A 15,938-nucleotide genomic window follows, 5' to 3' on the forward strand; every position below is an offset into this window, starting at 1 on the left:
TTTATTCCTATTATGTTGGGTCCCCTATTAAATGATTTACACAGTTTGTTCCATTTCAGTCTCCTGATAGCCTTAGACAGTAAGCATGACCTTCACTTGAAATAAGAAATTGAAATTTAGAAATATGCCAAAGATCACACTGTCAGTAAATTGGTGCTCTGACTCCAAATTCAGTGTTTTCCTAAGCCTTGGGAAAAATCTTTATCATCAAAAATCAAACTAAAACATTTCAGAACTTTGAATATGGCTTCCTGTTGGATAATCATTTACAAAGGTTTTAACTCTATGTCTTGGGAGGAACCCATCCCTGCAAACATCAGGGAATCATAAGGTCAGAGCAGAACAAGGGTGGCTCTAGGAAGCTCTGTAAATACAGAAGGGAAATGTTCTGCACACCCCACCCCTTCTGACACTGTACAAGTCCTATGGCAGTGGAGATGGGGAGCCCCTTAAGGCAAAGGTGACAGGCTAAGAGTACAGCAACTTTTCTACTGGGTGACCTCCCAACTGAAGAGCTCTACTGAAGAGCTAAGATTTTATACTGATGACTTTTCATGTATTCCAGTCCTTAAGATACTGGTTTTAACATACTGTATATTGGCAACTTTTTATTTTATTGAAATTTTAATTTATTTTATGTAGTACTCATGAACTTTTCCTTATACTTTATTCTAAGATTGCTTTATTTAGCTTACCTTCTAGTTGCCTATTTTAACTTGTTTTTATAACCACATCGTTTGTTTCTGTGTATTTTAATTGTGTAACTTAATTGTATATGGCAAAATTTTTACCTTTTGTTTTTTATATTTATTATGTTTATAAATTTGATTTTTAAATTTTCTTATTTAATCCAGACAATTTCGAAGAAATACCTTTGTAAAGATTAGTTGTTGCATGACTATAAATGGCAGACTGGGGGACGGATGGTTGTAGAGTTAACAGCCATGAAATGTGTTCACACCCTACTTCGAGAAGTTATTCTACTTTAATTAAATCTCCACATGAACCATCCCCTAAGCACAACACAACTAAACCTGAATTCCTTTGTTATGTAATAAACCGCTTTCTTTTCAGGGAATTATATGCATAACAAAGCCAGACTCTTTATTACATGTATATCAAGGCAGCCCTGTAAACAGATAAACAAACGTAGGACAGGTAGAGATTCAACTTGAGAAAGGACAAAATACTCATAACATTAAATCTTGTGCTGACAACTTTTTGAAAGAGATATTACAAACAGTCCATTATTAAACTTTTGAGTACTTCAAACTTTCTAGTTAGTTTAGGGTCTATGGCAACAGCTTTTGTTCTCCCTCTCTCCAAAAACAAAATAAAAACAAAACAAAGAGAATCAAGGCAACCAACCATTAAAATCCCCCAAACTTACTGTTTTGGTATTACATAAAATCAGTCTGGCATTTTTCAGACAAGAAATTAACATTCAAATATTTTTGTTGTTGTCCTAAAACCTGTTCAGAAGTAAAGGTGTGTGCGTGTGTGTGTGTGTGCCTAAGACAAAGAGAGACAGACTTTTCTTACAGGCAGCCAGTTGAATGATATAATAATAGTCTTACAGAAGTGAAAATTTCAAAGGATAAGAAGTCTAACATCTAGCATCTTTATTAAAACAAATTCCAACTCAGACAAAAAAAAGATTTTTCCTTTTGCCACATCAAAGGAAGCATTGTTCCTATCTGATTAAGAGATACGGAGTTCAAACAGAGTCAGAATAATCCCTTAGAGTTCTGGAGGCATGGATTTTTATAACTAATTCTACCATTAATATATGTGACTCTGGACATATTTTCAGCTTATGTGAACCTAAATAGCCCTACTTATAGGACATAATTATCCTTTTTGCTTAAATTGTCCATGAGAGGATGCAAGGGTATCAAATAGATATTGGAGATGGGAAGGTTGAAAAGTGAACAAAACTTAGGATTAAGTATGTATGAACATGCCTTTATGAATTCTACCCTATTATGTTTCTCTACCAAAATATAACCATGTCCAAATAGAGCCAGCTAACCATAAGAAAAATGAAAATAAAAACTTTAGGAATGGAAAAATCATGGCAAAAAGGGCTGGTGTAAAGCCCATCATCCATTTTAAAAAGATGAAACAATTTATGGTAATTTTGGATACAAAAAGAATGTGTTACTCGCCCTAATGAGGTAAAATAACATAATTTCTTAAAATGAAGAGGGATGGAGAAGAGAGGTTGGAGCAAGCCTGAGTTCATACAAATTTCCTTACTGGCTTGGCATCACAGATCTTATAAGAACTGAAATATAATTATAAACAAAGTAATTCCAATCTATTGCAGTCGTTATTTTTTTTCAAAGCTGTGGTGATATTTATTAAGAGATATCATAGTGCAGAAATATTTTATTTGAAATTCAGAAAGTCCTCGGTTTTATATAAGCTTCCTCAATGAGTTGAATATTGTTTTTATTTGTAAAGCAAGTATTACCTGATCCAATTTTTCTAAAATCATGTTAACCTAGGCAGATAAAAATATCTAGACTGATGGTCATCATTAAATGATAATGAGGGTTATTTCTGGGTGGTAGGATTTTAATAGGGTAATTTTTTGTTAAAGTTTACTTACTTTGAGAGAAAGAGAGCAGGAGCAAGGGAGTGGGAGGGTCAGAAATAGAGGGAGAGAAAGAGAATCCTAAGCACACTCAGCACTATCAGCACAGAGGCTGACTCACTCAGGGCTCCTACTCCCGAACCGAGAGATCGTGACCAGAGGCAAAACCAAGAGTCAGACACTGAACCAATGGAGCCACCCAGGTGACCTTACAGGGTAATTTTTTAAAAATATATTCTTCCATGTAAATTTCTGTATTGCAGGATTTCTTTAATTTTATTTTTTTAATGTTTTATTTATTTTTGAGAGAGAGAGACAGTGTGAGGAGGGGAGGGTCAGAGAGAGAGGGAGACACAGAATCTGAAGCAGGCTCCAGGCTCTGAGCTAGCTGTCAGCACAGAGACCGACGTGGGGCTCAACCCACAAACCGCGAGATCATGACCTGAGCTGAAGCCGGACGCTTAACTGACTGAGCCACCCAGGCACCCCTGTATTGTAGGATTTTTTAAATGGTAAGCACTGGGGCTCCTTCATGGCTCAGTTGGCTGAGTGTCCAATTGTTGGTTTTGGCTCAGGTCTTGATCTCATGACCTGTTAGTTGGTGCCCCACATCAGGCTCTGTGTTGACAGTGTGGAGCCTGTTTGGAATTCTCTCTCTCCTCTCTGCCCCTTCCCTGCTTGCACACAAGTTCACTTGTTCTCTCTCTCTCTCAAAATAAATAAACCTTAAGAAAAAAAAAAGAGTGTGTATCATATCACATAAAAAATTTTTTTAATAAAAAAATCATATCTATTATGTAAATGTGTTTGTTAGACACAATTTATCTTCTAAAAGGTTTTCAAAATTTATGGCCTCATTAAAAAATCCTCGACAAAATGCAAAGTAGAAATTTACCCAACCCATAAGAACAGAAAACAAAAGTAAGTTTATTACTTTCATTATAACACGTATGGCTAAACATACATAAAAAATTTATCCTACTTCATATGTCAGAAAGCCGGCAGAAGAAAGGAGCTAGGTGGTGTCAAGTCATGCAGCCTGGAGGGCAGGCACAGAGGAGTTACGACACCACACTGTAACTTAACTTCTTAAAACTGCAGCAGAATGTGGCTGTCAAGTCACATCTCACCCCCTTACGTTTCTGCTTCGCTGCTGTAACTCCCACCTGCACCAGGTGCTCAACTACACCTCCTTCCGCTGTGTGCTCTTCCTTGTGGCAGTCTGGAATCTGTTATGGCAATGGCTCCAACCTTGGCTATACGGTGCAATCGCGTGGGAAGCTTTAAAGCACATGGACAACTGGGTCCCAATCCAGAGACTTTAATTTACTTGAAATGGGGTGCAGCCTCCGTGCCAGGATTTTTCAAAGCTCCCTGAGTGACTATAATGTGCATCCAAGGCTGTGAAACTGTATTGCAGCCTTCTCTGACCTTTTCCAGCTTTCTTTGCGTCCCTGGATGGTTTCCCTCCATTTCCTCATGCTCACTTTCCACCACAGGGGAATAGAAGAGATGATAAATGAGGACACATCCAACAGTATCACTAGACAGAATACACAAAATCTCAGTCCAAAGAGAACAAGGACATCTCGTATTCATGCACCTAAATTCTGCAGCACAGCCAGATCTAGGACTATAAAGCTTTTTGTGAGAACAAAGAGGACAGGCACTCCTCTTAATAACTTTAGGCAGCTTGTACTCACGGGAGCACTAAAGAGTGATTAAAATCCAGCTGAATTAAACTCAGGTGGCTGAGAGGGCAGGAAAAAAAGAATGAATTCCTAGTTTCAGACCAAAACAGACTTTTATACGCCTACATAGTCATTCTCCTACCTCTCGTTGCTGCTGGTTCAAATTGTGTGAATTTCTCTGGCAAAGGGCAATTGTCTCTACCATGGTATCTTCAACCTCCTTCAATGAGAGATCCTCTTTGGCTTCTAGATTCAGAAAAATTGTGAACAACACTTAAGGATATATTACTGATAATCTCAGAGCTTCTGGAGAAAATTAAACGATTTTTCTTTGCATAGCCCGTTATATAATTCTTATATAATACCATTCTTATCTTCCGTAAAAATGATACCAAAGCTTAGTAGGTTAAAAAACGGACAATTTAGTGCAACAGGTGTTTTCCATGGAAACATCTGACATTCACAGCACATATAAAGCACATTATACCTCACATTTTAATATGCTTTAGGTATTGAAAAGACCCAATCCTCTGTTTGTCGGTTAGTGGAAAGATTACCTTTCACCTTTCTTGCCCTACCATTTCTTCTTCCCTTTGTTTGTTTATTTATTTATCCTGAGAGAGAGAGTCCATGCACGTGAGTGGGGAAGGGATATGGAGGGAGAAAGAGAATCCCAAGCAGGCTCTGTGCTGGTGGCACATAGCCTGTCAACATGGGGCTCGAACTCACTAACTGTGAGATCATGACAGAGCAGAAACCAAGAGTCTGGCTTTACCAACTGAGCCAGTCAGGTAGCCCTTCCCTTGATTTCTTAAATGTCGGTTTAACATCTTAGGCCCTTTCCTTTTCATCTTTCAGTAACTTCAGACCCTCTGATGGTTTCAACACTCAGGTCCTTGCTTATAACTTTTCTTTAAGTTTATTTATTTTGAGAAAGAGAGAGAGCCATCACAAGTGAGGGAGGGGCAAAAAGAGAGGGGAGAGAATCCTAAGCAGGCTCTGCATTGACAGTGCAGAATTCACAAACCGTGAGATCATGACCTGAGGCGAAATCAAGAGTCAAACACTTAACCAACTGAGCCACCCGGGTGCCCCGCTAATAACTATTGAACATGCACCTCTAGCCCTTACTCCTTTCATAATCTGCAGGGTGAATTTTTGACAGACTATCTTAATTGATGACTGCAACCACCTTGAACTACTATGTGCAAAACTCAACCAATTTTTCTCACTTCAAATCTGCTCCTCTCCCTTCCCAAACTAAATTAACAAAACCATCATCTCTAAGTCCGTTTATAAATCCCCATCATCTCTGATGTTCCACCCCCCTTCACCCACATGTCCAAATAAATTGCCACTTTTGCTGATTCTACTTTTGTGCCCTCATGTGCCCGTGACTTCTGCCCTGTAGCTCTCTTCACCTCATGGTCACTACTGCAACAGGCTCTTAATTATTAAACTACTGACTTCCAAATCTTGCTTCCCTCTTTTATACTGTCATAGTCAAATACATCAGATCTAGCCACAAAAATCATTAAAGACTTCAAATTTTTAAAAACAGAACATAAGTAAACCTCTGACCCTAAGGAAACACTACTGTGTTTACCATCTGGCTCAGGTTTTTGCCTTCTTGCTCTTACGTTGTTGCACTAGCACTTACTGCTGAGGTTCCTGACCAAGCACTTTCATATTCATATTCAAGTTTCATATTCAAACTTCTATTCACCATTCCAGCCTTACTTGAAAGGTCATATCTTCCATAAAGTATCTTTGATTCATCAGTTACAAACCATTCCCTAATGTTCACAATTCTTTGCCATTCCTCACTGTACCTCTTTTATAACATTTGATTTTTCCCAGCATTCAAAGTCTTCATTTACATATCTGTTTCCTTCACAAGACTCTAATTCTTTGGATGATGGCTATGTTTTAGCCATCTGTGTACAACCCACAGGAACTAGCACAATGTCTTGCAATTACCAAGTCCTCCAAAATTCTTAAGCACATAGAAAAATATTAAATCTGAAAGTAAATAGTGGACACGAGACCATTATTGAGAAATTTATCTTCACTAAAATTCAAAGAACTAGCTTCTCTATACATATCCCTTGCAAACCATTGTAGTGATTTTAGGGAAACATTCTTCTTACTTTTCCCTCAATCTTTCATGTAATGTCTGCAAAAATTATTAACAAGAAAAATTCATAAATGCAATACATCTCACATAATCTGACTGAGCAGAGACTAACAGTACAGAAATAATTATCATATGTTTTGCTGAACTAAATATGGAAAAATCACTCAACTGTATGTTGAGGTTCCAAAAAGATTCAGTATAATAACAAATGACCCCACTACAACACAGACTCTATCACCTAGGACCTAACTAGAAAGAACACAGATAAGTAATTTATAAAGAATTAGAGTAGAAGTGTTTTTAAAATTGTGTAGGCCATGGGCTCCAAGCCTGATGTGTTAAAATAGGTAGGACCATCTAAAAATCATCTATCAAATGAACTTTGGAAGAGTTAGGACTGAAAACCACAATGAGCTACTACTTCACACACATGAGGATAGCTACTATCAAGAAAACAGAGGGGCACCTGGGTGACTCAGTCAGTTAAGCATCCGACTCTGGATATCAGCTAAGGTCATGACGTCATGGTTGTGCAACTAAGCCAATATGGGGCTCTGTGCTGACAGCATGGAACCCGCTTGGGTTTCTCTCTCTCCCTCTCTCTTTGCCCTTCCCCAACTTGCATTTTCTCTCTCTCAGAATAAATAAGTAAACTTTAAAAAAAACAAAAACCCTGAAAATAGCAAGTATTGGTGAGGAATTAAACTGGACCCCTTGTGCACTGCTGATGGGAATGTAAAATGATGCAGTCACTATAGAAAAAAGTGTAACAGCTGTTCAAAAATTAAAAATAGAATTACCATTCAATCCGGCAATTCCACTTCTAGGTGTATATCCAGAAGAAATCAAAGAAAAAGATACTCATACACCAACGTTCACAGAAGTATTATTCACAATGGGCAAAAGGTGGAAGCAACTGAAGTGTTGCGCGCGCGCTCTCTCTCTCAAAAGAAATAAACATTTTTTTAAACCTACTCAAACGTCTAGAAAAACAATGGGAATTTTGTATCTATTTGTGACAAGGCTATTCAAGATTCTACACTGTCACGTTTTACTGCTTTGTACTAAAAATTATATAAATTCAGTGTAGAAACATTGGCTATCTGATTAGAAGCTCTGATATGCTATTGCTTAGTACATTACAGTAATATTTAGGACATTAGTTATGCACCTTATTTACATATAACCAAAAATTGGCACAGGAATACACTAGAAAGGAACAAATGAATACCAGTGAAAAGTGCCTACTTTTCTGTACTTTGAACTCCGCTGATGATTGGCATCACAAAGCCACAACGGTTTACATGATTTCCTATTATGAGCTCTTGAAAACAAGCTAAAATTGAGTTCAATGTTAAACTATTTACACAGATTAATGTAATTATTACTTTAAAAATGCAGTTTGTTAGACAACATCTTTTAAAACACGGGGGTCCAAGGGAAGAAATAATTGTAAATTATACTCAGGTACTTACTTTCATCTTGATGTGTTATCTCCTGAAGTTTGCTTTGTAGTCTCTAGAAGGTAAAAACAGAAAACAAAACAAAAACATAGGAGGTAGGAGGAACGCTGTTACCTAATCCACAAATATTTGAACTATAAAGAAACAACAAGGTTATAAAGAATGGTCCCTTACTGTCATTCAGAAGAGAATTCTTGTGTATACAGAAAGCACAACTAGCACTACTGGAGGGGACCCCAAAATATCAAGAGTCACTTATCCTGCCCCATTCTGCTCCTGTTGTACCACCATACAGTCATCAAGGACATTCTCTAGCAGGGTAATTAGGAGTTAGAATTATCCAAGCTTTGCATAAGGGAATGAAATTCATACTGGGCTATGAGAAAAAAGGGTAAGAGGAAATAACAAAGAACATACAAGACTGTCTCCATAGCAGAGGGCGCAGCCTTGAATGTGATACCTCTAAATATGCAATTGCGGTGTCCACTGCTCTAACCCAATAGCAGGATCCTTAGAAAGCATTAACTGATATTCCCAAGGCTTCTTACTATACACTGAGGCTGACCTTAATACATCCCTTCTACTCCACATTCGCTCTTTCTTGAGGTCCCTTACAGGCTAATAAGGTAAAGCTAAAAATCACACAACTGTCATCAACCACGTCCTCTTATGCCCTCCATACTATATTCAAATGACCCAAAGTTCTCAAATCCAATCTTCTTCCCACTCCACCACCACCGCTGCCCCCAGCTCAAGCCTCACAGATTCACACTCACACTACACAACTTTGTAAGTGCTCTTGGCTTCCTCCCTAAGACTACCCTCCCCCTTTTCTACCTGCCCCTCACCTTCCTACAGTAACTAGAGCAGTCTTAATGAAACAACATCCTATCAGTTCCTTTGCTTATAAACTTTCAGTTCATCTTGTGTGAACAGCAGAGTCAATCCTAATTCTTTAGCGTGTCCTACAAAATCTTCCGAAATCTGCACCCAGCCTTTGCTTCTAGCCTGTCCATACACTGAAAGTGGAGCCCTTGTAAAGATGCTGGCTGCTCTCCTAGCCATTTGAATTTCTTTGTACTCCCCATGCCTTTGTAAATGATGGTGTTATTCCCTTCAAGGATATCCTGCCTCTCTTTCCCCCATCCATGCCAGGAAACTTTTAATTATCCTTTAAAACTAGATTCATGGTATCTTCAACAAATAAATGGCAAGGAAAAAAGAGATGTAGGGATAACTTCTCTGTGAAATATTCTTCCTGGCCTGTTTTGAGATTACACAGCCAGAGAAAAACTAGAAGGGAATAAGGAAATTATTTTTGTTTCCTTTTCTTGCTCCATTTTTTTTTTTTTTTTAAATTTAAGTTAGTTAACATATAGTGTAGTACTGATTTCAGGACTAGAATTGTGATTCATCACTTCATATAACACCCAATTCTCATCTCAACAAGTGTCTTCCTTAATGCCCATCACCCGTTTAGCCCATCCCAACACCCACCTCCCTGCCAGCAACCCTCAGTTTATTCTCTGTATTCAAGAGTCTCCTATGGTTTGCCCCGCTCTGTTTTTATCTTATTTGTCCTTTCCTTTATGTTCATCTATTGTGTTTCTTAAATTCTACACGAGTGAAATCATATGATATTTGTCTTTCTCTGACTCATTTCACTTAGCATAACACACTCTAGCTCCATCTACACTGTTGCAAATGACAAGATTTTCTTCTTTTTGGTCACCGAGTATTATTCCATTGTGTATATACATACCACATCTGCTTTATCCATTCATTAGTCGATGGACATTTGGGTTCTTCCCATAATTTGGCTATTGTTGATAGGATAGCACTGCTATAAACATTGGTGTGCATGTGCCCCCTTCAAATCAGCATTTTTGTATACTTCGGATAAATATCTAGTAGTGCAACTGTTGGGTTGTAGGGTAGGTCTATTTCTAATTTTCTGAGGAACCTCCATACTGTTTTCCAGAGTGGCTGCATCAGTTTGCGTTCTCACCAGCAACGCAAGAGGGTTCCCCTTTCTCTGCATCCTTGCCAACATCTGTTGTTTCCTGAATTGTTAATTTTAGCCATCCTGACAGGGGTAAGGTGGTATCTTATTGTGGTTTTGATTTGTATTTCCCTGATGATGCGGGATGTTGAGCATCTTTTCATGTGTCTGTTAGGCATCTGGATGTCTTCTTTGGAAAAGGGTCTGTTCATGTCCTCTGGCCACTTCTTTACCGGCTCATTTGTTTTTTTGGGTGTTGATTTTGCTAAGTTCTTTATATTTTTTGAATACTAAACCTTTACCTGACATGTCATTTGCAAATATCTTCTCCCATTCTGTCAGCTGCCTTTTAGTTTTGTTGATTGTTTCCTTCATTGTGCAGAAGTTTTTTTGTTTTTTTTTATCTTGATGGGGTTCCAGTAGTTCATTTTTGCTTCTGTTTCCCTTGCCTCCTGAAACACGTCTAGTAAGAAGTTGTTGCAGCCGAAGTCAAAGAGGTTTCTGCTCGTATTCTTCTCTAGCATTTTGATGGTTTCCTGTCTCACATTTAGGTCTTTCATTCATTTTGAATTTACTTTTGTGTATGGTGTAAGAAAGTGGTCCAGTTTCATTCTTCTCCATGTTGCTGGAACTTTTGTTTTCTATGAAAAGGATATCCCTAATCTAGTCCTTAGCTAGATAACAATAATTTAAAAACTTACATAGTAGTCACACCCATTAGAATGGCTACTAAAAAGAAAACAGAAAATAACAAGTGTTGGAGAAGATGTAAAGAAATTAAAAACCTTGTGCACTTCTGTCAAGAATGTAAAATCATTCAACCACTATGGAAAGCAGCATGGCAGTTCTTTAAAAATTAAAAATAGTATTATCATTTAATTCAGCATTTCCATTCTGGTTATATGCCCAGAAAAAATGAAAGCAGGGTCTTGAAAAGATATCTGTACACCCATGTTCATGGCAGTGTTATTCACAAAGTTTGAAAGGCAGAAGCAACCCAAGTGTCCACCAATGGATGAATAAATAAACAAAAATTGGTATATACATAAAATAGAGTGTATTCAGCCTTAAAACTGAATGAAATTCTGGCACATGCTACAACATTGGTAAATCTCTAAGACTTTATGGTTAATGTAAACAAAATGGCAAATACTTGTGATTCCATGTATGTGAGGTAGAGTAGTCAAATTCATAGGGTTGGAAAGAATGGTGACTGCCAGGGGATGGGGAGAGGGAAGAAGGGGAGATTATTGCTTAATGGGCAGAGTTGTTTTTTTCAACTTAACTGAAACAGAGTTTCAGTTAAGTTGAAAAAGATGGAAAGTGGTGACAATTGCACAAAAATGTGAAAATACCATCAAAATGGTAAATTTTTGTTATATGTATTTTATAACAATTTTAAAAATGGATACAATTTTTTTGTGACAGAACATCAACTGTTGGTGGGAATGTGTAGCAACAAAAACTCTTACACATTATTATAGGGGATGTAAAATGGAATAACCACTTTGGAAAGAGGTCTTGTAATACCTTATAAACCTAAACCTATACCTATCCTGTGACCCAGTGATTCCAGTCCTTGGTACTGACTCCAGGAAATGAAAACAGTTATGTACAAAAGTGATCATAGAAGCTTTATTCTTATAGCCAAAAACTAGAAATAGCCCAGGTGTCAACTGTCAAGAGAATGGATGAACAGCAGTATATTCATACAATTAAATACTATTCAGCAATGAAAGGGAAAAAAACTACTGATACATCTCAAAAATGTAAAAGAAGAGTTATACAAGACTACTATTGGAAAGAAGTATTATATAAGACTACGTTTGGATGACCCCAGGAATGCATAAAATAGTAAAACTAATTCACAGTGAAAAAAAAAAAAATCAGAAAAGTGGTTATCCGTGGGGGCAAAAGTGGGAAAGAGTATCAAGAGACATGAAGGAAATTTCACTGATGAAGCTAATGTTTTCTATCTTGTTACGGACTAGGGATATAGTTTTACGTATGTGTCAAAACTTGGTACATGTTGCATTTAAGACTTGTACATTTTATTATACATTATGTATATATACATATACATAATGTATAATGTAAATGTATACATATACATTACCTTAGAAGTATACCAAAAAGAAATGTTGAGTTCTAGTCAATGACTAAACTTTAGTCAAGATAAAATAGTGGTAAAATGTAGTACTGTCTGCAACTTACTTTGACACACAAGAAATTAAGACAAATTGATGAAAACTTACATAATGTTATATGTCAATTGTATCTCAAAACAAGACTGACTGATGAATAGAGGACTGAAATGAAACATGACAAAGCAAATACGGTAAAATATTACCTTTAGCATTATTAAGAAGGCACCATGAATATCTCCTTTTTTCTCTAAGAGATAGGCAGTGACTTCATGAAGTTGATATTTCTGGGTAATCTAGGAAAGAAGATCAAGATTTTTGCTCACAAATCTTGTTTGTGTAGATGATCCTACTAAGGATGAAAACAGTATGTCAGTAAATAATGAATTCATACCTCAGCAGTACATTACTTTCCAGTGTAATATGAAATATTGGACTTTCTAGTCTTAGAAGTCGCCCATCTAGACAGTTCTAACTAAGCCATGTTCATTCACTTTTTTCTTCACTGGTTTAATTCAAGGCTGTCATTTACCTGACTGAGTATTTCCACTGGAGAAAATGTAACACATACACATAAGTGAGATCTTTTTAAAAAAAATTTTTAACATTTATTTTTTTGAGAGACAGAGTGTGAGCGGGAGAGGGGCAGAGAGAAGGAAACACATTGTCCCAAGCAGGCTCCAGGCTCTGAACTGACAGCAGAGCCTGATGTGGGGCTCGAACTTACAACTGTGGGATCATGACCTGAGCCGAAGTTGGATGCTTAACCAACTGAGCCACGCAGGCACCCCACACATAAGTGAGATCTTAGTAAAAATCAATAAACCAAGAGTTTCTAATTAGTAAAAAGAAATACCAAGTAAGCTAAGATAAATGAAAGGTAGTAAGTGCAGAAAATAATGCTATTGAGAAGAAACAATAGAGAAACAATACAGAGTTTCAACAAACCCCAAAATAGTCTTTGAAAAGACTAACAAAGTAGAATAAAACTTTCTTAGCAGTGAGAAAAGAGAGAGGCACAAATAATATATTAGCATATAAAAAGGTTCAAAGGAGAAAAATGTGATCATCTCAATAAATGCAGAAAAAAGTATGTGATAAAATGCAGTACCCATTCCTAGCAAAAACAAAATAGTCTTACCCAAACTGAGAATGGAACTCTCTTTATTTATTAAAAATTATCTATCAAAATCTTAAAATAAACACCATCTTTAATGTAAAATGTTAGATACATTCCCTTTAAAATCAGAAACAAGGCAAGAATGCATACTATCACTGTTTCTATTCAATAATATCCTGGAGCTCTTAGACATCTGGTGTGAGAGAGAAAACAGTGTAAATGTGTAAAAAAAAAAAAGGAAAGAAAAGGTAAAAGAAAAGAAAAACTATCATTATTCTTGAAAAATAATACTATCACTAAAAAACCGAGAAACTATTTGAATGAAGAAAGATTTCAGATTCTTTATGATACAAAACAATGTATAAAAATTAATAACATACAGCAGCAGCAATCAACAAAGATGTCATTTCAAAAACTTTCCTTCCACATTGTTAACAAAAAGTATAAGTATCTAGGAACAAATCTAAGATAACATGTGCAAGAACTTTATATATCATATAAAAGTTGTTGAAACCTCATTAAAGAACATAAAAGCCTTCTAAAAAGACAACCATGTTCCTGACTGTCAAGACTCTACATTTTAAGATGTCAACCTTCCCTGAAGTAACCTATAAATTCACTGCATGTATTTCATCAAAATGCTGGAAGTTTGTTGTTGTTATAAGTTTTTTTAAATGTTTGTTTATTTTTGAAAGACAGAGACAGAGCACGAGCAGGGGAGGGGCAGAGAGAGAGAGGGACACACAGAATCAGCAGCAGGCTCCAGGTTCTGAGCTATTAGCACTGAGTCTGACATGGAGCTTGAACCCACGTATCGTGAGATCATGACCTGAGCCAAAGTCAGCCACTTAACCTACTGAGCTGACCAGATGCCCCTGTTTTTTGTTTTTTGCTTTTAAAGGAAGCTGACAGTATGATTCCTCATTTGACATGAAATAGTAAGAGCCTAAGAGTAGACATAGAATTTTAAAGAAAAACAATGAGGGAAGACTCTTCTTTCAAAGCCTTATTTGTAAATCTGTATTAACTAAAATATATGGTAATGGTAAAAGGAAAGGCATGACCAAATGAACAGAAGAGATTCCACAAACAGATCCACATATATCTGGGAGTTCAGGAGACAGCAGTATGGCATTGTGAATCAGTGAGGAAAGGACACCAGAAATACCACATGGACCACTGGTTATACACAGGGGGGAAATATACAGAAATCCCTCCCTTGATCTGTTTACAAAAATAAATTCCAGATGGATTAAAGGCCTAAATGTAAAAATCTAAGCTATAAAACTCATATAAGAGGATATCTTTTATACCATCAAAGTAGAAAGGAAATAAGACTCACACAAAAATTCAAATCTTAAAGGAAAAGACTGATAAATTAAAATAGATGTCACTAAAAAACAAATTAAAAAACATGCCACAACACACTGGGAGAAGACATCTCCAACACATAAAATCAGCAAAGGATTAGAGATGCAGAAATTAGAATTTTTACAAGTCAGTAAGGGCAAAAGCTCAGTAGAAAAATGGGCAAATGATATAAACAGATAATTCAGAGAAAAAAATCAAAAGTCATTAAACATATGGAAAGATGTTCAATGTCATGAGTAATCAATGATACCCATCACAGTGGAAAAAATTAAGTTTAAAATGTAGGGCGCCTGGGTGGCTCAGTCGGTTAAGTGTCTGACTCTTGATTTTGGCTCAGTTCATGATCTCACAGTTCATAAGTTTGAGTTCTGTGTCAGGCTCTGCATTGAGGGTGTGGATCCTGCTTGGGATTCATTCTCTCTCTCATTCCCTCTCTCTTTCTCTCTACCCCTCTTCCTCCCTCCCTCCCTCTATGCCCCTCCCCAGCTCGCTCTCTCTCAACATAAATAAACTTTTAAAAAAAGCCTAAAAATATTAGGAATCAACTAGAATGTAGAAAAACAGCAAATACCAAACACTGATGATGAGAATAGAAACAAACAGGAGATCAACTTGGCAGTAACAGAATAAGCTAGTCTATCATCTAAGAATTCCACTTCCAGGTAATTACTTAAAGAAACCTCACATGGGCACACAAGAAGATTCACACAGAGATATATAATGTAGCATTATTTAGGATGTAAAGGACTGGAAACAATATGAATGTCTATCAGTAGGGAAATACACTGTGGCATACTCATGCAATTGATGTTATATGATCATTAAAATGAATGAACTAATTCTACATGTATAAAAATTGATAAATTTTAAAAAGTTTAATAAAAAAGCAATTAGCAATAGAAGATGTTCTATATGATACCATTAATACAAATTCTGTAAACATGAAAGATGTATCATGCATTTTATAGGAAAATTAAAAAACATGGATGGGAAGAATACACTTTCCACCTTCAGGTGGGTGGTAACCTCAGGGGGGAGACAGGAACGAACAGGAAGAGCATGACTTCTAAAACAAACAACACAGATCTGAGGCCAGATGTTCAAACATGAACATCCATAAAACAGAGTTGGTGGCTACATACATATTTGATATTCTGCACATTTCTATATATTTTAAATATTTTACAATTTAAAAAATTTTAAAGTGTGAGTAGTTTAGGAGGTGGCATAGAAAATACAGGTTACTGTTTCATTAGTTTTGATAATAAAGGAAAGGAGATGTAATGGTAGTAGCTTAAAATATGTATGTGTGTGTGTATGTACACATGTGCACACACAGTCATGTTCATCTGGGAACAGGAGAAAGCAAGGGAAGGGACTCAAGGCAATGACCGTGTGGAGGCTGCTGACT

The 15,938-nt window shown here is 36.7% G+C and overlaps 1 protein-coding gene across 1 annotated transcript in view; it reads right to left on the reverse strand.

The window, feature by feature from the left end:
- VPS8 (VPS8 subunit of CORVET complex) overlaps positions 1-15,938 on the reverse strand; it is a 259,051-nt gene that overhangs the window by 84,936 nt on the left and 158,177 nt on the right. Inside the window, exons 37-39 of the mRNA XM_077754439.1 lie at positions 12,243-12,332; positions 7,903-7,945; positions 4,433-4,536 (exon numbers count right to left, since the gene is read on the reverse strand). Coding sequence (XP_077610565.1) covers positions 4,433-4,536; positions 7,903-7,945; positions 12,243-12,332 — 237 coding nt within the window. The remainder of the gene's footprint in view (positions 1-4,432; positions 4,537-7,902; positions 7,946-12,242; positions 12,333-15,938) is intronic.

This window comes from Crocuta crocuta, unplaced genomic scaffold (assembly GCF_008692635.1).
Source record: "Crocuta crocuta isolate KB4526 unplaced genomic scaffold, BGI_CrCroc_1.0 scaffold70, whole genome shotgun sequence".
NCBI lineage: Eukaryota > Metazoa > Chordata > Mammalia > Carnivora > Hyaenidae > Crocuta > Crocuta crocuta.